At 38.9% G+C, this 27,981-nt stretch overlaps 1 protein-coding gene across 4 annotated transcripts in view; it reads right to left on the bottom strand.

The window, feature by feature from the left end:
• The window catches only part of VTI1A (vesicle transport through interaction with t-SNAREs 1A), a 261,321-nt gene that overhangs the window by 111,694 nt on the left and 121,646 nt on the right, over positions 1 to 27,981 (bottom strand). For all 4 annotated transcript variants that reach the window (XM_090145509.1, XM_090145507.1, XM_031597473.2 and 1 more), the window contains one exon: positions 6 to 76. In XM_090145509.1, the coding sequence (XP_090001635.1) occupies positions 6 to 76 (71 nt within the window). The remainder of the gene's footprint in view (positions 1 to 5; positions 77 to 27,981) is intronic.

Raw genomic sequence — 27,981 nt, 5'->3', positions numbered from 1 at the left:
CTTACCCTTTCCCGAGCACGCTGGATCTTCTCTCTGTCATGGCTGAGGTTTTCCAGCATCTCCTGTCCAATCTGCTCTGCATTAAAAAATCAAAATGCAAATCATGAAAAATATAGCTTCTGACTGTAAGGCCTCAAAATGCCAGGCTAGATTGTAACAAAGCTATTTAAAGAACAGCAGCACCTAATACATATGATAGCCTAATCTCTCCTCCTAACTGCAAGGAGGACAATATCATTATTTCAACTTTTCCACACAACATAAAACTGCAGGAGTAACACTCAGACCAGAAGCTGTCCCCTTGCCATCTGTCAAGGTTGCAAAGGCTCTGGAAACCAATGCTGACCTTTGTTCCATGGACCAAAGGCACGAAGACTTCCAAACTTGCTCTGAGTGCTGGGAACTTGTGCTGCCCACACATTCCTTACACCTTACATCTTGTCTTAACAAGGCAGACAAGAAGCCTTCACTAAAACACCAGCAATCCTTTACTTCTGAAGATAGTGAGAAGTCATGTAAGAAGAAAATCTTTATGCCTCTCAGCTTTCACCATTGGTGCTTAAAGGAAAGTCATTTTGAACTAAGCCCAGTTACTGGTGTCTATTCTTCTCCATCACATAGTACTTCTGGCAGGACTGGAGATGCACTGCAATGGATCTGCTGATGTCTGTAACAGCAGACATATACATTAATCTGTTGGCATCACCATTTGTTTACACACGGGCTGCTTGTTTCCGCAGCTCATGCTGAACCAAAGGTTGCAAAATTATAGCAGAGAGAGGAATCCATGCCTCCAGACAATGCAAGATGCCAAAACTTTACTCTTCAAACAGCTTCAGTCAAATGCTCCTCTTTGACTGAAATAATAGCAGCAAATATAGAAAAGAGATTTTAATCTTCAAAGCTCTACAGGAACATTAAGAAATCCTCCCTGTATTTCCCTGAAGGAGAAAACGAAGTTAAATCACTGCCATTTACAGGTGCGGAAGCAGACACAAGTAGCTGAAGCAGCCGTAGCTTTGCCTCAGGACACATTGTGAGCGTGAGACATGCACGTTCAATTGGGCTACTTAGTGAGCTCACCACCTGAGTGAAGCCATAAAAACAGGCTTTCTTCATAAACAACAAAAATCACATCTTGCCTTTGCTCTGGTGAATGAGTTGGATGCAAAATGTCATTGTGTGAGAAGATATGAGAAAACAAATTGGTTAAAAAAAAAAAATCACCAATACGCTAGTAGAATAAACTCTTTTTTTTTTCCCCCAACAAATATAGTCCATTCTCAGGGAATAATCCAATTAGAATCACCCCAAACTTTTAAAAACTGGGCCGAGTGATTTATTTTTCCTAAATGCATTTAACACAATATACACACACTGTCAGATGAAGTCTAAGGAAATTCATTACATGTATGTTTCTCTATCTGTTGCCAAGTACAGTACAAGTAAGATAAATATTTCCTCAGATATCTGACCACAAATTGACATCCTCATTATGCTATCTTGTCCCTCTTGGCTTGCTGTGCTTCACTTTTAGCTGTATATATAATGCCTCCCAAAGGTGAAATGTGGTAAGATTTGTGGTTATTGAGTTAAAAAAGCTGTAAGGTGCCATCCAGCTATACAAATGGTAGACTACGAAAGTGATTCGAGGCAGAGCTTTGCCTATGCTTGCATGCCCTAGGACTTAAGAATAAACCTTTAAGGGTTCATCCAGTATCAAAGCACTTAAAATACTGGCATACAGAAACAGATAAATGCATTCAGTGTAGTCTAGAGGAGAAAAAAACAAAGCAAAATACATTAAAATATAGAGGAAATCAATCAACAAATTACTAAACAAGCGGTAGCATGAGGTGAAATTATAACAAATACTTCTTGCTAAAAATTATACTTATGGTTGCGCAGACAAAGAGCACAAAGAGCACATTTTCCTGCAGTGGAATAATTTTAAAGTAAATGGCTACAATGGTTTGGTATTTCACAAACAAAGCTTGGAAACATCTTTATAGGAAACAGCTCTATTTTTATTACACCAATTTTAAGCAAGTTACTGTGGGTTGTTTTTTTTCATCTTCTTCCTGTCACTGGCAAGTTCACACTCTTAGCTTTTTATAATGATTGAGTTTATTTTCCAACCATCAATGTGACAGCAGCATCAACTGTAAGTGAGGGTAAAACACCGTCACTTTGACGAATAGTGTATTTTCCTCTCATTGTCGATGACTGAAGACATCAATAAATAAGGAAGGAGAGCATGTCAGCCAGAATATCACAGAATGAATTGTTGATATGACACTTAGGGATTAAACCTTCAGCCATGAAGTTCAACCTAGCAGAAGGGTCTGAGAACTGAGATAGTTGCGTTTCTTCCCAGCAGCCTCTATAGATAAATAATTGGATGGATCATCAATTTTACAGGAGCAGCTTTACTCTACATGCACTTTAGCTGATGATCTTTGGCCTTTTTTGGGCTAAAATAACAACATAAGTTGAACAAAGAGATATAACGGAGGTAACATAATCTCACAATAAGTTCGCAAACATAAATTGACACCTTTATCTACAGATCCTTTTCATACCCTCGTTCTGTTCTCAGAAAACTCACTGATAACAACAAAAGTTGATTTTTTGCTGGAAAGTCACAACAGTCAAATAAAAATATTAATACATGAAGAAAATTCAGACTCATAAAAGACATGAAGACATGTCTCCTCACTCGGTTTGCAAGTGAAGGTGCTCAGGACTGGAACAAAGCAACATTACCCCACAGTAAAGCTGATTTTGGGCTTGATATCATTGCTATCTGCTTACTATCATTTCTCAAGTTTTCCAAGGACTCTGATGTTTCCCTGCCAGTTAAATCCTTCATGTGGCAGATCACTGCTTGTACTGTATGGTTCCTTCCAGATTAGTTACGAAGCAAATTGTTGATGATGCTATTACAGTCATATGAAAAGGTACCATTTCTAAGATATACTGTAGTGCATACGCATGAAGTAAGGCCAGTACCCAAACCAAAGATTGTTGTGTGCTGCCAGTAACTGTGTTATTTCCACAGAATCTTCACAGTGTTAATTAGTTGGTGCTACACTTTCTACCTGAAATTCCCAAAACAATGCAGAAAATTATGTTTCAAAATCACAGCCGAACTATAAAAAGCAGAAGGGTGAATGCATTCACTTCCTTATAATCTGTTTTCTGACAGGCAGCAGAAATGTTCAGTATAGCAATTATCTCAGTCTTAAACAACGTTGTGATGAACAGAAAAAAATTCTGAAGTACATAAACGTATTAACAAACATCAGTCTTAAGGAGTGAATGCCAAAATTCACAGCTGCAAAACACTGCACCTTGAAGGTGTTTAAACGGAGCAGAGGAAACCAGCTTTTTCAGGGCTGAACACTTTGATAATAATGAGATGCTATGGGCCTCACACAAACAGTGAAGGTCTATAGTGCAAAAAAGAATGTAACCCACCTCTTTTCCTAAAACACTGAACCCAATTTGAAGAATGAAGATTTCCCCAATTGAAAAACAACAAACAGATGCAAGCCCAAATTCTCTCCATTCATCCGTGTAACAACTGGAAACTGGCTTTCAACTTTTATATTGAGGTACACCCAAAAGACAACAATCATTTCTAGCGATGCTTTACACTGCTGAATATGCCCTTACTTTGGAATTTGCATGTAACCTATATGAAGTATTTATTTATACGTGCAAATCATAATTATTTAATATATGTTCCACAAAGCTTGATTTGTAATACACACATATCAAGGATGCAAAATAAGTAGTACTTGACTAGTTTCTCTTTTCCTTTTTCTCTTTCTTTCTTTTTGCTTTTAGTCATTTAAGTATTTACAGCCAAACTGATTTTGAAAGAGCTTTTTCTAGTCACTTTTTTCCTTAAGAACAAGTAATATTGAGTAATAATAATGAGTAATGTCAAGAGACAGGAATGATGCAGAATGAGCCACTCCAGGCTTTTGGATAAATAAACATGCATTTTAATTAATTTTGATGACAGAGTCTGCATTTTTTCTTTTCATATGAAAAATAATAAAAAAAAAGCAACATGGTTTAATAAAGCACTTTCCTCTCAAAACCTACCCTGTATGTCTGTACACACTTACATAAAATGAAAGAAAACATGTTTTGTAAGAGGCAGCTGAAATTGCTGATACAGTTTAAAAAAACTAGAAAGGATTACAAACAACCAAATCACTCAGAGGATGCCTGAAGTATGATTTGTCCAATCTTGTCTTATGCACAGTGCACACACGTGAGCTATGCAATTAGAGGTGGGAAATCACAAACTAATTTACACCAGGAAAAGGAGACGATCAAGTTAAAAATCAAGAGGAAATAAACTCAGAAAAACACCCACAACACTGTATACTATGGCAGAAGCAATTGGAATAAGAGTGAATAATATCTCCACACCGAGCTCTCCAGGCTTGCCTAGAGAGTAACACCATTGGGGAAAACACTTCTCTGTTGGCTTTGCATAGAGACACAGCCTGCTGTGAAGGCAGAGCAAAAGCTTATGGAATATTCTTAGACATGAACTAGGCTGGCACAGGTAGAAATCCAGTAAACACATTCAAGGCTGGGACAGTTTTTTCCAAAACATTGTCACTCTGCTCTGGAGAAATTAAAGGTTTAGATTTTAGGAGACTAGAGAGATAAATCATTAATGACAGTTTCTGGGAAAAAAATACAAAAATGCTAGAAGGTGTTAAATACTAGCTGTTCAGAGGTGGCAGCAAGCAGATTTACAAACTTGGAAAATATATAGCGTAGGAGTCAGAAGAATTTGGGGTTAAGTCAAAATGCTTTATGCTTCTGACAGCAGAAAGTTAATAAAGAAAGTGATGACACATCTTTATGTGTAGGGACACAGGTAAAAGTCCTATAAATTTACAAGCTCACAGTTGATGTATATTATGTTGAACAGCCAATATAATTAGATACAGAGGGATTTAGATCATTACAGTTATTAAATGACAAATACATTAATACAGATAAGTGAAGGATGATATAATGGCTACATGCCAACGGAGATAATGTTTGCACAACATCAATGGTGAAATGTGAGAGTTGTTGCTCAAATGACTCCTGAATCCGCAGCAAAGGAATTAATTTTCATGTTGGTCACTTAACATAAGAAATTAAAAATTAGCTACATGTTGTAGAGACTGGTTGATATCTTCAGGAGAACGGCTGTATCTTACAAAGAGTCCTGACAGTCCACAGTGTGTACTGAGGACATCCAGCACTTCCAGAGCTTTCAGAAATACAGTTACAAGAGAAAAAAAAAAGGAGATGCATTCTCTTACTGCGAAAGCAAAAAAACATTTAACAATATCTCCAATGTGACCACCAAACTTAAAAGACAAATATTTTTTCTAATGAGTTTCTATATACTATAATAGTTGTTCACAGTATTCTTTTCATTGGCCAACAACTGCTAATCAGGAGATGAGGGAAGCCAGAAAGAAAAGCATCCAGTACATCTAGCCAGAACTCGGCACTGTGCTTTGTTCAAAAAAAGGAAGATGAGATATTTAAGGAAGATGCCACACACCTTTAAGAACAAACTGGGAGCATTTCATAAGCAATACCTCTCATGGTCTAGGCCCACTTTGTCCTTCCAAAGGAATAAAAAAAAAAAAAAAAAAAGACAGATGAATGAGAAGAATATAGGAGAAAGAAAGGAGAAAGATGATATATGACAGACCTAGTAAGTTCACCTCTAGTAGCCTTTTCTTTTTCTAAGGTTTCATAGTTTTTCTGAAATCCTAACTTACATCAATCTGATGGTATAAAGCCACTCATTTCTCACTAACTGATATATTTTTTTTCTGTCTACTCCCATCACCCATCTATCTGAGTTCCCTCACTAATATCCTCCCAGCTACGTTCACAGGAGGTGACAGACTTTGATTCCCCTGAAAGTGTCTATATTGAAGCCCAGACCTTGTTCCATCCGTGCTCAGCAAGGCTTATCCACTCCAAATCCCTTCCTTCACTTTTCTTTTCTTCTCCTTGCTTCGAAAAAGTTCTAAGGCAAAAGAAATCCTTGCTTAGTGCATCAAGATAAGTAAACAACTTGCTACTCTCATTTCAGTAGCATATGGAAGTGAAGTTGGGAGCCAGCCCTCAGCATCCTTTCTTCCTTCCACTTGAAGTGCTGTCAGAATGGGAAAAGTCCCCTCTTGCTCTGAGCAACAGTGCAAGAAATGGATGTTGCTTCATTACAGCACTGCCAGTCTTGAAATTTTCTGAAGGCAGTTTAGCCTCAAAGAGTATTAGCAATAATTACATTTAAATCAAGTTGCAGAAACATACCCTTTAAAACTTGATCGACAAACCATCACTTAATAAAAACTATGACTCCAAACAGCAACAAGACAACAGGGATCTTTGGTTCATCTAAGGCTGAATTCATAGTCATAATTTAATAAAAAATGCTCCACCATCTACTCAAAGCAGTGTAAATAATTACTTTGGACCCTGCAGTATTCCTTACTTCAAAGACTCAAGACGTGTAGGCAGAGACTTGGCAACTTAGGCTACTGCATACAGCAGCTCGAGGCCTTGAAAATCATGATGCTGGCCCTACCTCTATAGCTGATTTACTCTTAATGCAGTAAATACACTTCAAGAGACAGAGCTTAGCACAAAATAGATGAGACAGACTCTTAGCCAATACACAAACAGCAAAGTCCGATTAGGCCATCAAAAGATAAGAAAATATGTAAAATGTTGAAACACAACTTAAAATTGAAGCATGGAACAGAATATATTTAAAAATATTTAACTATGCAAAGACCCAGCATATAACATTTAAAGCAAAGAAACAAGTCTGCTAATTATATCTGTAAGTATTGGAACTTTGTTCATGGCCCATTTACACAGCTAAAACAGTAAGAATGAAGTTCTTTCCAGCATCTATTTTTGAACACAAAAAAATCCATGAAAAGAGCATTTTTTTCTGTCTACTCCCATCACCCATCTATCTGAGCTCCCTCACTAATATCCTCTGAGAAATGGCTACGAGAAGCAAAAACAATGTCAGCAAATGAAATCCAAGCCAGAGAGAAATACAACGACATACGGGTTCGTTCAGATTTCCCCCAATATCCTAACATACCAGGTTGACTCTGAATCCACAGACAGATTAGAAAGTCGGAAAAGATCACAATAGGAGCAAAAAGTCTATGCTTGTTTGATTTTTAATACTTCCATAGACCTAAAAGGTGTATTAACCAGCCTTGCGCTGTTCAGCAATTCATTTTCAATGTGAATTGAAGCATCTCTTGCTGTATTCACATCCATATTTAAGCAACAAGAAATAGAAAGAAAGGAGCATCCAGAAAAATAAAATAAACCTAGAGGACAATTAATAAATAATGCTTAACGTCACTGACCAAAAAGTGTAAGTGCTTTGTGCAGAAATAAAGCATTCTGAAAACTACATATACGTATAAACTTTCTTAAACACTGCAAGGCCCACAAAGCAGGTGAATAGCTCAGCAACCTCGAGGCCGGCTTCAGTGCAACTCATTCTTTGAATACGAATTAGCAGTGGGTAATCGCAGCATATTTATGAGGCCTTTTGCCTGGTCCTTTTCTCCAGTGAATGCTGTATTATTCATTGCGTGTGCCCTGACCCCAGTGCGCTCCTGTTCTGACAAATCATACTTGATTAAGACAAATCTTTATTAGTTAGCTAGTCAACTTCCCCATTTATCATTTGCAAATCCCATTCTCCTTTTCGGGTACAGTAGAAGTAACTGAAACCGTTTTTTTTTCCAAATAAAATGAAATCCTTGTTATAGACATAAGTGCAAACAGGAGCTTAGAAGACAGTAATAGATGATGAAACGAGGGTTTAACAGGCATAAATTACAAATATGGCAAAACTCTAACACAATAGCTTATTTTAGATAGGCTGAGGGAACATTAATTAGCCCATCCTTTCAGTGCTTCCTATTTTCCCACCAACTAAATCTCTCAACATTTCGACACCATAAAAAAAGAACTGTATTGCAAAGGTGGAGGCTGAAAGTACAGAGCTTAAAACATAATAATAAAGAGATTGCTGAGTAAAGTTATTGTTCAAGGTTTCTACCAATACAAAACAAAAAAAAATTTAAAAGGAGGCAAAAGAAATTCAAAATTATTCATGACATTTAAATTTCCGTTTAAATGCAATATTTTTTCCAAAGACACGGCAATTTGGAGAGGAAAAAACCTTTTATAAACAATGTTGGTTTATTCAGCGGGTAATTTACAACTAGGAAAGCTTGTGATGTCTAACGAGCATAAGTTTTGTCATGATGGTTTTGCTCGCAAAGAGAAATCTTCCTTTCTTCCTTCAGGACTCTAGAAATCTCAAGTAACTATTTAGAAATGGAAGACAAAGAGTAAAGGGCTGAGGTTCCAGTACTGTCCCAGACTTTTAGTCTGTCCTCTGGAGGGACCTTTATGAAATGTTCATGGCACCTAACTCAACAGTCCTTGATGAGATGTCTGCTACAGAACTCCCACCATGCTAGAAGGCAATACAGGGAAACACATCTAGATGATGGCGCATGGCACCTGATCTAGATGCTACAGTCAAGGTAAATGTCCATTTACTTCATAGGGTGCATAAATAAAAGAAAGAAAAACATAATCTTGAAAACATGAGACCATTACGAGGAAAGATCATGCAAGACATTTCAGAAAGAATGGGGGCAAAAGCACCCAAACTGGGCAGAAATACAGCAGTGAAGCAACGCTTTAGAACTGCTGGTAAGATCTGGTCTGACACCACCAATCTTTACAGAGAAAAAATGCAACAATTTGCATGTTGTATTGCATGCCTGTATTTTTGTTTCTGATGAAGTTTAGTAGTTTGTATATTTTACTATGCTTTGAGTTTTCCATTTACCCATAATTTAAATGCCTCAATTAGAGCCTGCTCATTTGAAATATATAGTAATTTAAAAACCTGCACCTACAGGACTAAACACTGACACAGCCATCTCCGTGCTGCCTACAAAACGATCTTCTCACGGACTCCTGCCTTTCTCCACTCAGATCTGCCCATGTTAAGTCATTTTTCCCCTGATCATATTTTTATTCTTAGCCTGCAGGACCAATGCAGCTATGGATTCTTCTCCTCTTGCACACACATCAGCTAAGTGTTAGTTATTTCCATCCACAACATTGGCTTCGATTACACACAGAGTAATGCTGAAAAAAACCACTACCTCATTAAACCCACAGCAAGGGAACAGAAGGAACAATGAAAAATACCTGATGGTCTGGCAAACCACTGTTATCAGGAGGTATATAAGAAGGAAAGAATCCAGACTGATTTTAAAATCCAGGCTGAGTTTGCAGGGTTATATATAAAATCTCTCTTGTACTTGTCAACCAAAGATATTTCTTCTGGAAATTGCTGAGATGGAAATAAAGGCTTTCCCATAATACATTTTTTTTTTACAGCAATCGTCAGAGCAGAATTATATTTTAGAATCAAGTTAAGCTCTTCAGATGGCATTTAAGAGGCAGACATATAGGGCCTTTACGGCATGTAGGCACAATCTGTTTCTAAGGGATCCCTGCAAGGAAAAATTGTTGAAAAAATGACTTTTCAGTAGGTGTCTAGGATGACAAGTGTGATTTCTTCTGACGGAGGAACTCAGCAACACTTACGCTTGTTTTTGGCATCTCCACACTAGACTACTGCTTTATGGTTTAATTGAGGGCACACCTGGAGACAACTAAAAACAAACAGCTCCAGAACAGACCAGCTTACTGTGTGGAAAAGTGACTTTTTGTTTGGATTCATCCGAAGCAGCTGCTTGCAGTGCTCCAAGTGCAATCCCAGCTCCTGGATGCCATCTTTGAAGCCCTTGGTGGTCTGGGCTGGGGCTGCCAGATACTGCTTCTCTCTGCTAGGTGTTACTGAGTTGTCATCAGCAGGGATGTGCTAGAGGTGCTAGGAAGAAGCACCGGCCTCTGAGCAGCCATGAGATGTCCTAGGTCCCCTCACTCCTGTTGGCCCCCAGACCTGTCGACATGCAGGACATGCTGCCAGAGCCATCAGGTAGGCTGCTGGGGGGAAGCAATTAACAATTTCATAAGACAGGAGGCCAGTGTTAGCATTTATTTGTCTGAATAAGTATACATTTCCTTGCTGGATTTTTTTTCCTTTCTACTTAGAGGACCAACAAGACCAAAGCAGTCAGCCCAACAGCCCCTTGTCTGGCACAGCAAAGTGACTTTCTGGATTTTCTGTCATGCTCAGAGTGCAAGGAGGTCAAGGCCGGATCTGGGTAAGGACCAGAACTGCCAGCTTCTGTATTCACAATGAATGGCATGCCACCTATGGGCAGGTACAATCCAGTTGACTGGCCTCGCTCATCTTTCTCACCTATGTCCATGGCCATTTTCACGTTTTGTTCCTATTTTGGACACAAGTTTGAAATATATATATTTAATATTTTTGAAAATTTCTTGGAGCAATTGTTAATGTTGCAAAACGGAACATGAGAATATTCTGCAAGGGAATATTTGTGCCTTTTTCTCCATTTCTCAAATGGGTGTGAGGGAGAATACAGTATCTACCATTACAAAGATTTCACTCCTTTGGAAGGCATTCAAATATTGCATGTAGTTTGTGAGGTATGCATTTTCTTTATAAGTACCAGTCTGAATATGATTTTAATTGAAAAAACAGCATTAGGAAGTATTATCAAAATGCAATCTGATGCAGCACTCTCTCCTCAACTACAGGACGTTGCTTTTAATCTCACAAAGGATTTCCAAATTATTTGAGCAGCAAAATATAATTATCCCACGATCTATCAAATTGGTAAATTATTGCAGCGCGACATTTTATCACAAACACTCAGTTTCCAACCATAACTTTGCTGGAAATTCTCAAGAAGTGTTAAACTGATGTCAGTGTCTCAGTAATTTCGCAGTTTAAAAACAGTTAGAAATGTAATGACTACACTGCACTTGATTAAAGCATTTACAGCTCTAATCAAAAACTGACAGCAAGATCAAAGATGTTAACTTAAATCTCTCTTCTAATTATGTTTAAAATGCCACACCTCAGGCCTGTCTCTCCTCTTCTTTTTCAAACCAAATTCTGCTTAAGAAAGATCTAACACTTCTTAACAGTTCATTATCCAATAAAACTATTCAAAGCTTAAAAGCAATCTACACAATTAGTCAGGACCTCAGGGAGTCCACCGGTAGTCTTTATTACAGGGCTTCATATTAAAACACCTTAATTATATTTGTCAAATGGATTTCATTAAAACCCATCGTCACTTTAATTTTCATATTTTGACAGTGCTGGCATAGCATTATTACCACCTGCCAAGCTACGAACTACAACAAAATTATCAAATTCCTTCAAATACTAAGCAGGTTTTTTTTTTTTTTTTTTTTTTTTTTTTTTTTTTTTGTAGCTGACCAATGATTTTCCTCTTTTTTGTGAATGCACCATAATGAAGAGGAATAATTAAAGTTCCATATTGAAGCAGCATATACACAAGTGAAATCGTGCGGTGCATCAGCTGCAGGTGTGTAAATAAGAATCTATATGGATACCTGCTTGCCAGGAGCACATAACACAAAGGTAGGACACATATACTGAAGTGCTTCTGAATAATAAAGCCAAGACATCAAACAGAATGAACTATTATTTAATCAAATGACAACCATGATGACTTGAAAGCAGAGGACATTTTAACTTCCACTCATTATACTGTCATTTCGACACAACAGATCTGGGGATTATGACCATATACTGTAACCACAGTTTTATTTCAGATATAATCCTCTGAGGTTCCACTTGGCTTTAGACAATCACACTGAAATATAATTAGAACTAATTACCCTCTCTAATATACACAGTACCACTACAGTGGCTTCTGATATTTATGATGCATTCCCAATGCAAGACTTATATTTTATTTTTTTTAAATACTCAATGACACAGCAATCAACAGTTTTAGACAATTGCAAATAATACAAAACCACATACTGGCATCTATACTGCAATGCAGTTTGGGCTGCTAATGTCATAAGGAATATATAAAGAAATATTTTCCCCTTTTTTCTTACTTGAAATACTATCCAGAAAACAGAAAGAAAACAACAATTCACCAGTATTGTGCTTATATTTAGCGAGCTAAATTCAAGCCTGATTAACTCCATGTTCTTCAGTGAACATGTGTATGAGATGAATTTGGCCCACAACAGATAAAACAATAGCATGCAAATTGCAATGGGGAAAGAACAGAGAATTTGCCTTTCTTTCATATAATCATAACAAGAAATAAGAAATGAAGAGGTTTCTGCCATATGTCTGACACACTTCACTGCTTTGTACGAAGGTCTCAAGAGTAATGATCTCTGTGTGTTATGAATATTTTAAGACTCACTAAATGTTCTTGGATTATTGTGGGTAAAACTATGGAATTTTAAAGAACTAGTTTAAATGACAATTAAATATTATTCCTACTTAGGAAAAAACGGTTAATAATTTTTTAATGCAATATCAAGGAGGAAAGCCTCAGCCCCTTTCACATCCTATTACAAGTTTTGGCAAAGGAATTCTTGAAGACATGCTGGGTTTTATTTTATTTTTATTTCATTCTATTTCTTTTTATCATTTTAATTGCTTCTAAACTACAAATAAGTAAAACAGAATACTTACAAGCAAGAGACTACGAGCTGAACACAGATTTCTTCTTCGATTTTTTGGCAAGTCAAGTCACTATTTTTTTTATGCTATTTAGTCTATCTGTCAAAAGGGAGGCAAATAATGCTTCTGCTAGAATCCCACCAAAACAAGCAAGTGCTCACATACTGCTTTGCTTCTGCTATCAGGATATCTTACAGTGAAATAATCAGAATTTTCAGGTGCCTACCAATCAACTTCAAACTCCCATTCAACCTTGGGTGCACACAGAGATTCTTCTTAGAAACTCCCTATCTCAAACCCAGAGACAATGCAGGAATCATGCAGCATTTTGAGAACAATCCCACCCAACCCAGAGCGTTAACTTGCTTCTACGGGGATGGCAAGAGCCGATTCCTGTGCTCAGTGCAGGGATGGACGGACGGACAGACAGAGAAGCTTCCCAGACCACGGGTAAATGTGTATTAAGGAAGATTATTTCTTCCATTGTTGTTTTGATGTGAATGTGAGGAAGGGGTGGTGGGAGAACGGCAAAAGGATAGGAGGAGCTGGTTGGTAAAGAAAGCTCGCATGAGTCCTTGTGATACAACAGGCCGTGCTTTCCCTCTTGATATTTCTTCCCCTCCTTGCATCCAGATTTCCCTTCTCCCTGTAAGGCTCTGCTTTTGGTTCCCTTCCTGCACAGATCTGCAGTATTTTATGCCTGGAGAATCTCAGCACAAACAAACTCAGCTACTACTTCATAAGTGACAGATTTCCCTCTCTGCTTCACTACCATTTCCTCTCCAATCTATCTCATTGCTTAGCCTTCAACTCAAATTCAACAAAACACAGCAGTTCCTTGTCCTCCCAACACATCTCCTCTCCATCTATACTCATTAAATGCAACACGATCGTCCCCCTTTTCACCCAGACTCAACATCTTTTTTAACTCAGTGCTCTCATTTCTGGGCAAGCTGTCCAATTCCTTCTGCCTAACATTGATACGAAACAGTCTGGTCCCATCCATTCACCTTCCTAAAACTTCCATATAGGCTCTCACTTTTCCTTTTTTTTTCTTACTACATCCTTCTTTTTTTTTTTTTTTTTCCTAGCCAGGACATAAATGTATGGTATCACGGTAATACAGGGCACTGTTACAAATATCTTTGTTTACTATTTAGCACAATGGTGATCATCTTTTTCTTTCTAGCCATGCTATTGCCTCTCCCCACTTCAGCACAATAAGCAACATTTCTTCCACAGCCAACCCTATGTCGTCTGACTTCTCTCATTTGCCACCAGCATAGTAATTCCTTTCTCAACTCAGGCATCATTCACTTGTTAAATTTTCACCTCAGCTCCTCTGAACTTTCTCCCATGTTGCCACTCATGATTGTAAGAAGCAGACCATAAAATACTCATCACGCTCCCAAAAGCTCTTATCTGGCTTTTCTTGTCCATCAATACACCAACAGCCATCGCTGCAACCTCAGCCAAAACCACGAACCTTCACGTTATATGAATTACTCAATGCCTGGTGGAAGGCCTACTTGCTTGCATTCCTAGCAAGTAGGGATGGGCATCATCCATGATGGAGGAGGGATGTACCATTAGAAAGAAGTTACCAGTCCTCATCTTTACTGTTGCACTGGAGATGTGATGCAGAGATTTATGGTACACACCACATTACTGTCAGACTTCACCATTTTAAAACAGCCACTATCCCCCACAAGCTATCGACAAATAGAATGTAAATCCTGTTGTCATGAGTGAATAATTTATTAAATTGACAGTATTACTAATAATTACAGAAAGAGTGTCTGTTTCTCTTTCTTGACAAACAGGAAGACAGCCACGTTTCCCATTTCAGCTACGATACACAAGGAACAATTCAAAGTGATGCTTGTCCCTGGCTGGCACGCATTCTTTACCATTTGAAGTTTATTTGATAAAAATGAGGGCCTACAGAACCCTGCTGACATGAAGTCACAGAGAGCATATACATTTATGAATACTGCATTTACTGCGCTTTGTATGCAATGTTTGTTAGGTCTTGGTGTTGAAATCTCAGCTCTGAATCTATCTTGAAGATGTCAAGGATGCGTTGTGAGCTCTTTCTTTTTTCCCCCTCCCAAAAGAAAAAAACCCAACACCACAACAGCCTTTACAACTTTAATTATCTAGATTATGTTATCTGTTTTATTTGAAATCTTATTATGGAAGCTACAAACCTTTTTTTTTTTTTTCTTTTTTTCTATTTTTCTTTAAATGGAAGGAAATGTGAAGACAGAACTGTCCAGCTGGATTAGACATTTATAAAACCTAGTGCCAACAGTGAGCTGTCAAAGCCAGCAATCAAATGTAACCCTGGCAAAAAAAGAATGCAGACTGCTGTGAAGAGATTTACTTAGAGGAAACTCTCAAATTGTGCTTTTTTTTTTTTTTTTTTTTATGTCCCGACTCTCCTTTCCTGCAGCAGTTTTTGCTGCCTGATTCTTGAAGTTTACTGTTGCAGTTCTGCAATGCAAAAGACCTGCCAAAAAAAATTGTGGCTCTCCTTCCAAAAATTAAACTCCACTAAATTGTGAAGTAGGTATTAGTAAAAAGATCTCCACATTATTCCCAGGATTAAAAAATGAGCAACTATACAACAAGAGGGTAACATTTGTATTTTGGCCTTATCTATTCTGCAGGATGCCTACACTTCTAGGAGTCTCTCTAGAAAGAATAGAGAGTGAAAGTAATGCTACATAATTATTTTCCAGCAATATCATGAAGACTTATTAATACCTATTTTTTAAGATTTTAAGAACGACATTCTCTCTGATTTATATACAGTCCTAGTTTTAAGGCAACAAACAAAAAATAGGATCATAATGCAGCATACTTTGTGATACATGTATGTTTTCCTCTTAACAGAAGAACAACTTTTAGTTAAAGAATGTGACATGAGGAGCTACAGAAACAGAAGATTCATATACTGGATAGATATAATAATACTCAGCTTAATCATGTGGGATTTTGAAAGTCACTGTAGCCTTAAATTTTAATCTGAAGAGAAAATTTATAGAATATTGTCTAGTTTTTCTCATTTAAATTGAATTAGCCATTACAGTCAGCAAGCTTCCCACCCCATACAAGTAAATAAAGAAATCTGTATCCAGTCTAATTTAAAAACTCTAATCTTCATTAAAAACATAGTTGATTTCATTAGAGTTCCATCTATTATATGCTGTAATGATTTAATTGTGCCTATTAGATCTACAGTATTCCTAGAAATGGAGGAGTTGCAGCTGGAGGACTGTACTGCTCTATTCGAGGTAGAGTACATTGTGAAGGAGAAAAGAGGCAAGATCTCAAACCAAGTATTCCAATATGACAAACAACTCTTCTTCCTGGGCTTTGCTTTTGTAGAAATGAGAGAAGCATTTAACTCTCCTGCTCTGCAAGTAGCTGAAAATGTACTGCATATTTTAATAATGACATCAAATAACTTGCTAATTCAAGATACTTTAGCCAGCCGTGCGCCCTAGTGAGAGACAATGCATGAGCCCTCTAAAGTATCCACAATACAGAATATGTTCCTTGATAATATCATTAAGCCATGATGACATGTAGCAAGCAATTGCGGGCAAAGGTCAATAACCTGATCCATTTATACAACGAATGCCTGTTAAAACAGTGTTTAAAGAACAATTGAATGATTGATGACCATAAGCTCTGTGTTGGCCATGATGTGCCGCATGCACATCCAGCATGTTCTGCAAAACACCACACGTCCCTCTTCTGCTATGGGTCGGACTGGGGGAAAACCGTGTTTTGCTAAAATGAAAGCAAAATTGTTAGACAAAAATGCTGAAAACAGTAATTGAGTTAATGAAGCTCTGAAGACAAATTTGTTAGCACTGGGCAGTATAAATAGGCAGTGCTTCTGATCTAACTGAACATAGCTCAGTTTGGATATGAAATGCTCAGGGCAGAATTGACAGCAAGCATCCTCTGAGCTCCATGACACATTGGGTGGAAAAAAAAACAAAACAAAAACAAAGTGACCACCCTACAGATCTCTACCACTGATTTTTAAAATACTTTCTTTCATTTTTAATTCCAACTGATGCATAGAAATGCAGTTTCAATTGACATACATTTGAATCCAGCCAGCTTCAAAAGTTCATTGTCAAAATTCACAGGCACTGTTTGTTGCGTTAAGAAAAAAGGGAAGTGGGTCATTTCCAAAATACTTTTGTTGTTTTAATCTGCCAACGACCATTATTCTATCAACAGAGTGTTGCACACTTCTCAGAATTCAGCCCTCTTTTCTGAAGAGTAATTAACCTAACAGCTTCTTGCAAGTCATTTTTCTGTCTCATCAGAAAAGCACGGTGACCTGTATGTTCTGCAGGACAGAAATGCTTCCCAAAATTGTCATCTGGTCTCTTCACAGAATTAATTATCTCATTCGAAAGTGACCACACTCCGCTTTCTGTGACCAAAACCGTTCTTGAAAATCATTAAGATATATACATGATCACAGAAATAACAAAATAAACATGATCCATTCAAAGCATTTCATATTTTATAACTGTAATGTTTCCGCAAACGCACCGAGCCCACGTTGTGCTGCTGATGTGCACCCTCCAATTAAAGAGCACTTCTGCTCACAAGCCAGTTCCTCGTGGAGGTGTTAAGTGGCATTCACCAGAATCAATGGTATAAAAATAAACTCCCTGCCATTTTGCTGCATCCACAAACAGGTGTGGCCTGATCTTTCACTAAGACAAAAAAGACATGCAGGGACTGTATCTCAGCATGAGTCACAAAACAAAATTACAGTCCTGCGCTGCACTTGTGAGGTTTCCTAAAATACAATTCCTAAGCCAGGGGCAGAAGATGGTGCTGCTGGTTAGAACAGCTGGGAACTGGAACCACTGCCCAGCAGAATCCCTTCTGTATCTTGGTACAACAACCAGACCTATCACTAATTTGTTTTAAGGAAATAAAGTTCTACACTGAAAAGCACTTCGTGACCGCTCTTGGAGCTCCGTTAATCCCACAGAACTGCAGAGTTTCTGTGTGACGTGATAAGCAGAGTTATACTGGAATTGTATTTAAGAAACATATGTATGAAGATTCATCACTTTTTTTCTTTTTTTCTTTTTTTTTAACCAGCAATCCCTCATCAGTGAGGAACACAGCTAAAAGAAAGCAGAAAATGGTTAAAGCAACAGTGAGCTGCACAATGATTACTTTCCCATCTCACCCTTGGCAATGATGGAAGTTCAGTCTGCTCATTAACACACACACACACACGCGTGCGCGCACACACAAACTGATACAGAAAGATGCCAAGTGCTCGAAGTTTAAGTTTTGAAAGCTAACAGCAGTTGACTTAAAAGGAACCCATCCTGTCTCCATCCTGCTTGGCTCAGTAGTTGAAGCCTCCTCTGCCTACATCTTTTAATCATTCACACCAGAAAAGATTCCTTGCCACTAGACACCAGAGGCACATCACACTTCTCACTCCAAGGGTCCAAAGCCATTCCAGGGAGTCAATCTGTTTGCTGTGCCCTATATTTAGAAGTCAGGTTTCCATCCAACTTGCCCTATCAAGGAGATCAGCCTGTTTCCTTTTCCCATGATACAATCTCATTTCCTCCCATCCCCCCTGTCCACCTGCTCCCACCAGCTCCTCCTGTATCCTCTGTCTTGTCAACCAGAATGTGAACACAGCCCCATAGCCTCTTGGTTTCATTATGAACTGCAAAACCAGAGACTCGTGGTTTCCAGAGGGAAAACGGAGACAGAGGAATGTTATGGTTCTTCAGCAAGTCAGAAAAAAGCAGTGACAATTATCTCCCTCCTGACTTTCAGTTTCTTAGGAAATCATCAGCCATAAGACTGGGAATTTTTGATTTCTGTGAAGAACAGAAGAAGGTTTTTTTGGAGTGTCACTGTTCCCTTTTCTCTCTTTACACACCCACCAACAAAACATTGCAATGCCCATCTCCATCAGTGCACCTAACGTGCTGCAGATGTTTGAATGTTAGCAAAATTCCACACGTCAAAATAAAACAGCAGAACATTTCCCTTGTAAAAACAACCAACCAACCAACCCACAGTTTGCGGGAGCTAGGACCCTTACACTTTGCACTCTTACATGCTCTCTGAAGATGCAGGAAGAAGCGCAGTTTGCCTCTCCCAATGTTATCGGCACAGAAATCGGTATCTCTGGCTCTGCCCACACTGGGGAGCAGGAGCAAGCCTGAGCTCGGGGCGTGGGGCTGCAGGGCAGGGGCTCACTGCAGAGCCAACACCAATAACATCTGAGACCTGCAGTGAAGGTACACTTGCTGTGGGAGCATGTGTGCAGATAACTCGCAGCTCCTCTCTACATTAAAGAGCACTACAATTTGTTGGGTTTGCTTTTTTTTTTTTTTTTTCCTTCTTTTTTGGCCTAGGGAAAAATCTACCTTCACTTTATTAATAGTGAATTCAAATGGTTTTTCTGCTGCAATTTAACAACTTTTTTTTTTTTTTTTCTTTCCTGCACAGAGACAAGATATTCTTCTCTCTCGATCACTTCAACGTATTTGTTCTGCATTATTTTTTCATTCGCTGTTATCCCGGAGGCTCTCAATGTTTAAATAGCTCGCTCCCTCCCTCCCAAGAAAAGCTGTGCACTAATATCGATCAACTTAGGTTGGAAGTTACTATAAGGCATTTTTCAATAATCAGCCTGGCTGTTCTGAGAGCGCCTTGAATATAACCCTTAGGTAAACAGCATAATACACAAGGAACATTTCCTCAGCAAGCACATCTCTGCAGATGGCTGCTAATGCTCTGCCAAACAAAGAAGTTGATGCTGACTTTATACTGTGCAGGTCACAGGCAAAGTCACAACAGCTAATGACATCCTTATTCCTATGCACAGAATTTAGTCTTCACAGGAGACTTGTGCATTTAACAACCTGATAGTTATATGCCCTTCAAACAAAGGGTCAGATGGTAAATAATCACTTAATGAGTAACAATTTATTTTTACTAAAAAAGAAAAAAAATAATCACAAACAAAATCTCACTCTTCTGAGAAGACACAACATGTAGCTGGACAACATTTCCAAGGTTTTGCTATGTAAAGCACCTTACTCAGTGAATTACAGTGAATGGGAACTCTCACCTGGCTGAGAGAAAAGCAAGAAAAAAATAATTAGAAACTAAATAATTAAAGGAAAACTAAATTATAGGAAAGTGATGATGCATGCATACTTTTTGTGAAGAAATATCCTTGCCTGCAGAAAGATGAGTAAGCTACTCTAAATTCTTAGGCCTTCCTTTAATTCATCCCTGATTTAAAATTCTAGTCTCCTTCTATTTTTACACTGCTTCATTAATCTAAAATCGGAGAGAAAAGTGATTGGAATGAAATACTTGAAATCATTCATACTTTCTGCCTTACATAGTCACATTCACTTGGTACTTCACATAGTACTTAATTCTAAAATGAAAAACAGAGAAAGTTTCAAGTTCTGGTCTGAAATCCAGAGCATCCAATTGCGCTATGTTGTTTTTATAGCTGTCAGAAATCCTTAAAAGAAAAGTTTGTGTAAACTGAAAGGGCAAAAATGTCAAAGGTAAAAATAGCTCTTTGCACACTGTAAAACCAGTGATGTTCACACCCATCAGTGGGCGAAAGATAAACATCATATAAGTAAATAACACTGAAATAGATGGCTCCTATGAATCCTGGAGACAGCACAAACTGTTTTGTTGTTTTAAAAAAAGATTATGTATAAGCTAAATCATGTGACTTTAATGACAATTTCTGAAAGTACTTTCAGATCATCATCTCTGCCAGAGAGTCCAAGCAAAGCCCACTGTGTGCAGCTGCATGCAATGCCCTGCTGGCATTGCCCTCAATACTCTCCTCCCCTCCTACTGTGGAGTGAGTGATACAGTGGCCATCAATGGTGACAGCACAAAGGGAAGTATGAGACACCAAAGCTTTGGGGATCCCTATATGCTCTGTATGGAGATGTACATGGGGGCAAGCCAGAGAGCTGAGGTGCAGTAAGTTCAGCTCTCTTTGCAGCAAACAGATGGTTGAGGAGAACAGCACATAGCTTGTTTCTCTTTCTACATTGAATCACCTTAACCATCAAGAATAAATGGGGTTAGAGTAATTGAGGAAAAATTTGTACTATGGCAAATGCAATTCAGTGCAGGTAAATGCAGGATAAAAAATTGTAAGATAAAAGATTCCAAAAGAAAGCCTAGACAATAGGGGAAAGTGTTCAGAGGCATAATGATTGAAGAGAGATTTAAGTGTCCTCTTGGGTTATGAAAGTCTTAAGCTAATGGATAAGTGCAGTGGGAAAACAGTGCTGCATGGTGAGCTACATAACTAGAGAAATATAAAGCAAAGAATCTGGTAAACGAGACTGACTGGAAGTCTTTACTATGGTACTGCATCTAGTGTGGCTCATCCTGTGAAATCAGTACAGCAGGAACTCTGCAGAATGGCAGGAATGAGAGCTGGACACAAGAGTGGTGAGGGAACAAACATATGAAGCACATTTATGCCATGTAGCACAAAGACCAGAGCCTCGCCTGGAGCGCAAGGATGTGCACATGTTCTGCAGCCTGCTGCAGTCAGCCCCATGCCATGCAGAAGCTGCAGCCTGCACTGCTCTGCTGCAATACTCTGCTTCTGATCGCATCTTATGAGAAAGCAGACAAGAAGCCACAGAGAAGATCTATGCAGGGTCACACAAATGCCTTTGCTGTGAACATATGCTCTCACATAAGATAGATGAAAAATATTTGAAGAGCAGACAGAAAGGACAAACAGACCATAATACCCACAGACAGGACAGGTTTTCTTATCTTTAAAGAACAAAACAAAATACATCAACATCAAATTATATGAGGCAACAAGCATGTTCTATGCTTTGAGACAGGGAACAAAACAAAACAAGAAAAAAAAAATCCCCAGTGTATCCTGCAACCTGGGAAGTATACAGTCATCTGCAAAAGGAGAAAAACTTCCATGGTAAATACAAATTATGTTGGTCAGCTCTTTAAAACAGTGTCTGTTCAAATTACTTCAGGACGTGGTTGCTACAAAGCACGTTCAGTCATAACTTCACACTTTGGAATGACTTCAGCACAGTCATTTGGGACGTTGCAACTTGCTCAGAGCACAGCATGCTTGTACTGAGTTCTCCCCGTCTCTGTGCCATTTGGCTCTGCTCAAACCCCTCCTCCTGCAGCCCCTCAGCAAAGGAGGTAGGGTTGAGGGAGAGACACTGAATAAAGGTGCTGCCCATCCCCCTACAAACTTGTATGTTCAGAGACCCCATGTAGAAACTAAGTCTTGCAGTGTGCGGGGTCTGATTCAGCACTTGGCACGATGTCACAACTCTGACATGTTCCAAGTACTGCGTATTAAAAGTTGGCTTCAATTTGCAATATAGACCATCTCAAATTTAGAACATAAAGAGTGAGAAAGGTAAGAATTTTCAGAACAAGGAGTGAAGACTTACACACTTCTAGAACCCTGCAATCATAGAAAGGTAGGGCAGGAGACGCTTCTAGGGTACTTCCCCAAAGTAGCTGTGGAAAATCACGATGCAGTTACCAAAAATTAATCCAAGTTCAACCGGGTACAAAACCTGAAGTGAGAAATATGCAATCTGTTTGATCTCTCCTTAAACTTACTTAACTCCTTTATTAAATTAACAACTTCTGGCCTGAAAACTCATGCTTGGTTACCAAGCTCGGCACACCTCTTTGCAATGGGTGCCCTGAATTTCAGAATTAACCAAGTCAGCCTAAAGAGAACTCAGTGAGTCTAATCCATTACAATTCCACAGTACAAGAGTATCACCACACTTGCTTCAGGTCTTATCCTACCTCCATATGGATGGAGCCCACCCAATGTCCTACCACAGCTCCAGGCCCCATCCTGCCTTCTCCTGGATGGAGATGGCTTCTCCTCCCATCACTAATGGACATCTGGCCTTGGCCGCTGGGCTTTGGGGAATATCAAGTTGTTGCTACAAAGGTATGCTTGCAGGTAATTTTTAAAGAAACATGTTGTGAGAATGCTTTTACAACCTCCACCTCTATACCCACTCCATCCTAAAATCCATTTCTCACTATCGCTTCTCCAAAAGACAATTTTATATATATAAAACCACTAGCAGGAATCCCCTATTGCCTTCACAATAAAGCCAGTCAGAGGCAAGATTCTTTCTCACAGATCTTATCCCTCTAAGCCATCAGACTGACTAAACCACTATCCTTTGATCAATAGGGAGCTAAGTGAGAATTTTCAGGAAAAAAAAAACAACAACCTTACAGCAAAATAAAGTTGCTTCCTTATTACACAGGCCTTACTGCCCCCCAAACTAGAACAGAAATGGGAGTTTTGTTTCACTTTTATTTTTCTGTGTTTTAGTTCAGAACTTTTTCAGTCTGGATGGAAGACAGAGTCAGTAGTGAGGGTAAGAGCTAAGAATAATACATTACCTCCACTGTACCTGATGAGTGCATCAAAGGCTGAGCAAGTGGTCAGTTGTGAGAAACAGTGAACCGGGCACTAAATATCAGCATTTGGTCATAGTTAAATGCATCAAAAAGCAGGGATAATTAACCTCTGCAAATGTAAATGTGTTCTAAGTAAAGGCGTGCTAACACAAACAATGGTCTTATCCACAGCATAGAATGGGAAAGGATGCTTTTAGCCCTATTTTAAACTGCCCGTGCTGAAAGGAAAACCTGAGCCATGAAGTAGTTTCATGTGAGAAACTGAATTTGGACATCAGACTTCTGAGATCCTATTATAGCAATCACCAAGCGTCAAAAAGACAAAACATCTTTTCAGAGACCACTGCCAGACAGCAAAGAAAATGACTCTTTAATAATATTGGATCAATTTCCTAGCTAACCTGCCCCTAGTGGAAACAACATAAGACAGGTTCCCAGAGAGTCAGCATTAATGATGGGGCCATGCAATGATTATCATATGCTTCCATGGACATAACAAAATTGCCTGGGGCAACTTTCATATGAGGGCTGGATTGCAAGCTGTCTGTCTTGCTCCTTCTTTCTTGCCTGAGCCATCTCCTATGCCTTTTTTTCCTTCCTGTTAAAGAGGTAAGGTTTCTCACTGTGGTACAGAGTACGTGTTTAAATGTATTATGGAAGAAATAGCTGATTTACTTGGAGCAGTTGAGACACTTAAGAGAGTTGGGCTCAGTTGCTGGCTCTATAGACAATGTGCAACCTGATCCCGAGGAGGTCACCGGATGGTTTTTACGTGATCTTCAACAGCCCACTCTGCTGTGCTCGGAGCAAACATCAAGCTTACATCAGTCAGCTGCTCACAGCCCTCCTTACAGGCTCCCACTCTTTTCTGGACTCATGGGGTTGGGGTTCAGCAGCACGCTGTTATAATTATTCTGTTTTCCACGTGAAGATGTCTCACTCCCAGAGACTTTGTTGTGCAGGCAGAGCAAGCTCAAGGTTGCTTATGAAATCCTGCACAGACAACGTCCACACTGTGTTCAAGCCCCATCTGAAACGAAGAACAATAATACGCCTGAACTCAGGGATGCGGAGGATAAATTGCCAAGTGTGGATAAGACATTCTATGTAAATACTAGTAGAGTAGCCAGATTATTTTCAATAAAAGCAAACACATTTGTCTCAAAATGCTTTGGAGCAGGATATAATAAAAATATTGCACTAAAAAGTCCACAGAGAAGATTTAAGTGCAGGATAGTACGTAAGTGGGCCATACTGCTGAATCTAACTAAAGCACACATGTGACATTTGACTAAAGCACATGTCACTTACAATACTTATACTGAGACAGTTTAGATTTTTAAAAACTATTTCCATTCAGCTAACAGAAACACGTATAGACTTCTTCATATACTTCATGTGCCTTGAAAAGCCCAAACAAGCTTAGTGGGTAAGTTTTGGCCCAACAGTTCATGAAAGAAGCAATAGTTATTCCAGTGCACTCTCAAGATTCCCTGAATACAAACAGAAAAGCCTCAATCAGCCCCCAAATGCCCAAGAGACAATAACTGCAATTTCAAATGTAACCCCAGCACCACTTGCTTTAGATTCTATTGCTTTCCATGAAAAAGGGTCCTTCCTTTTTTGTACCAAGAGGGATAGGGAACATTTTGCTCACTTAAAACAAGCTTTTTTTAGTAAGATTGCAGTGTACCAAGCTTTTTTTTTTTTTTTTTTTTTTTTTAAAGTATGATCCCATCTGTATTACAAACAGAATCTGGCAGCTATCATCTGCATAATTATGGAAGCTGAAAGCATTACTGAAACACCATTTTAATGCCACCCAAACAACCTAAGTGTATCTTAAGACCTGGCACTTTTCACGTAACTCCAACATACTCCCAAGCATTAAAGAGATATGAAGCAAAATACAATAAAACAACCAATAATTACTACAAACACAACACACATATGAACTGGAAGCAAAGCCATACCTGAGTACTAGTGCATTCTACTAGACAAGCTTAAAGATAGGACAATGCTGATATAATTTAATCTAAAGAAAAATATTTCTCCTAACACACTAAGAAATGTGAAAAAATACATACTAGAGAAACCCCAGCTGTACCGTCTTACACAACAGGAATATTTCAATTTTAAAATAAATTTAAAAAAAACAGCAAGCAAGAAGTCTTCTCTTTTTGCAATGCCATCAATAATTTTTTTTTTTCATTAAATGCAACCAATAAAGCCACAAAACTATCTCATTTTTCTTTCACATTTCTCCTATCACTTAGTTGTTTTGTACTGCAGTAGAATGCTGAATTGGACATTTATATTTTGCAGTTAAACCCAAGAACGTAGCAGCATCACACTTTAAATATATATATTGGATAGAAAAGCAAAACCATCTCTGCACATATTCCTTTCTACTTGTGTTACTGTAGTGACTTGGTTTTCAAATTGCACATGCTCCATACACTTACCATAGCTTAAAATATATTTTCAACAATTAATTTCACAAGTTGGCAAACAACAACGGAAATAAACCCAGTTTCTCCTGACATTGCTATTGTCTGAGCTTGTGCTTACAGCACAGCACCTGCATTCTGGAGTTTAGCTCACAGCTCTGTCCCATACCCAAGATGCCATCTAACTGTGTCCTTCACAACACAGGGATAGTGGCTTCCTTCTCTTGTCTGGTGACATTGCTCAGAGCTGGGAACAGGGGCTGACTCCTGTGGCAGGCTCACAGAGCTACTCTGGCCCTTTAGTCTTGCAATGAGCTGGACACCAGCCTGCTTCCTGCACAAAAGACACAGGAGTCTGACTCCCCTTTGGGTCTTATTAAACAGCAGAAAAAGAATGGAAACTAAACCCGAGGAGGTAGAGGAAGGAGGGGTGAAGTACCTTAGTGTAAAATTAAGTGCAACAAGCATTTAAAGAGCAAAAACACTGTAAAGTCACCTAATCACTTCTCCCAATTGAAATTCTAACCTGGGAGAAGACAATAAAAAACACAGGGACAAGGAACTGAGAACAACAGGACACGTTATGCTTTATTGTTTTAAATATCATCTGTCTAGCTTCTAAGCAACAGACATATAAAATGCTTCAGATGGTGAAGGGAAGCACGCAGATTGCTGCATCTCACTTTCAATCCTAGGGCAACAAATAATGGCACAGATAAGAACTGTTACATGAGATGCTCACATCTTTGTTTCAGTTTAGAAAAAGCAGCTTTACAGACAATGCTAGGGGTCAACAGATGTCTGAAAATGACACAAAATGAAAAATCCAGGTACAAGTGACAGGGTACAGGTGGCTATAAGCAATATGGTAAAATACGGGACAGCAGGGGTTAATGCTCTTGCCTTTCAACTCTGCAAGCATTAAGCCACACTGCAGCAAAAGTTAGTTTGTACTTCTCCTACTAACGCAACTCCAAATCTGCCCAAGGATTTGAAGGGCAAGAGGCCACAGGACTGAGGTGTGCAGGCAGAGCTGCAGGAGAAGCCTGTGTCAGACGTGTCAGCACTGCGCGGGTCTGGCCAGTGTTAAGGGCTTTCTTTCACAAGCTCTAGTTTCGCACACACAAGAAATATACAAGAGAATCACCAAGCACGTACGAAACTTAAAGTCCAAGCAACAGATAAACATTAATCCTGTCTCCTCTGTGTGTCCTGAGATTCCTGCATGGAGTTAGGGTCCCCATAGAGAACACAATCAGGGCCAGCTCTGCAGCTAAGCTTTCTTTTCCACCTGGGAAACTTGGGCTTGGCTTTCATTTGTAGTTTCTCTCTCCCAGGGTTACAGAGAAGGATGGAGAGAAAGCCCTAATGTTGCCTGACAGCAGCCCCTCGGGGCAAAGTGAGCTCTGAGAGTTCTGGTGGGATGGCAGAAAGGTGCAGCAGCAGTGGAGGCATTGGGGTAACTCAGGAGAAGCAGATTTTCCTCATCCTATGAAAAGGGAACTAGGAGAATACCCAGCACGAAAGTAAAGCAAATGCTGATTTCTTTTTTATCTCCTCTATGCATCAAATTTCCTTTTACCAAACCACCTACTTCTTTCCCTTTAATGACTAGCATGAAAATAGCTATCTTTTCTTAAGAGCACTGTAAACTGAATGACCCTCCTATAAAAAGCACTGGATTTATAGTGTTAAAAGACACAGTCCCAGAACCGTACTTCTGTTTACTTGAGAAGTATAAACCATTACCCAGAAAACAGAGAGGCCTTTTACAGAGACTGGAAAACAAATGGTATAAAAGCATTAAGATCTACATATCTTTCCTTCCCATACATTCAAAGCCATCAATCATATATAATCCAGAACATACGAGGTGCAAAAGTGCTAAAAAGGGCCCATTAAAATACAAGTCTTTCCAGGTGTACCACCCAATCACTAGAACTAAACGCAGAGCAAAAACAGCTCCCATTTATACACACAATACCATTAGTGGCAATTTATCATGTCTTCTTAAAGTGATATATAGCACGTTATGAAATTGCTCATTAACTCTCCCAGCAAAAGCTCAGCATGCCCCCATGTACTCAAGTGACTGTAATTGGCATTTCAGAGACCTTAGCTTAGAATTCATTCTTATTTATAAAGCTCAGCTTCCATAACCACCTTAACGTGCTTTTTGTAGTATCGTTAACTTTGCATTTCTGAGTGAGATTTCCTCTCCATGCAACTCTTTCTTTTCACCTCCCAAACAGACAAAGTATTTGAATTAGGTTTCTT

Source organism: Phasianus colchicus, chromosome 8, assembly GCF_987193195.1.
Source record: "Phasianus colchicus chromosome 8, bPhaCol1.hap1.1, whole genome shotgun sequence".
NCBI classification, from domain to species: Eukaryota; Metazoa; Chordata; class Aves; order Galliformes; family Phasianidae; genus Phasianus; species Phasianus colchicus.
The sequence above is the reverse complement of the archived record's forward strand: the minus strand, read 5'-3'. Positions and strand labels throughout refer to the sequence as shown.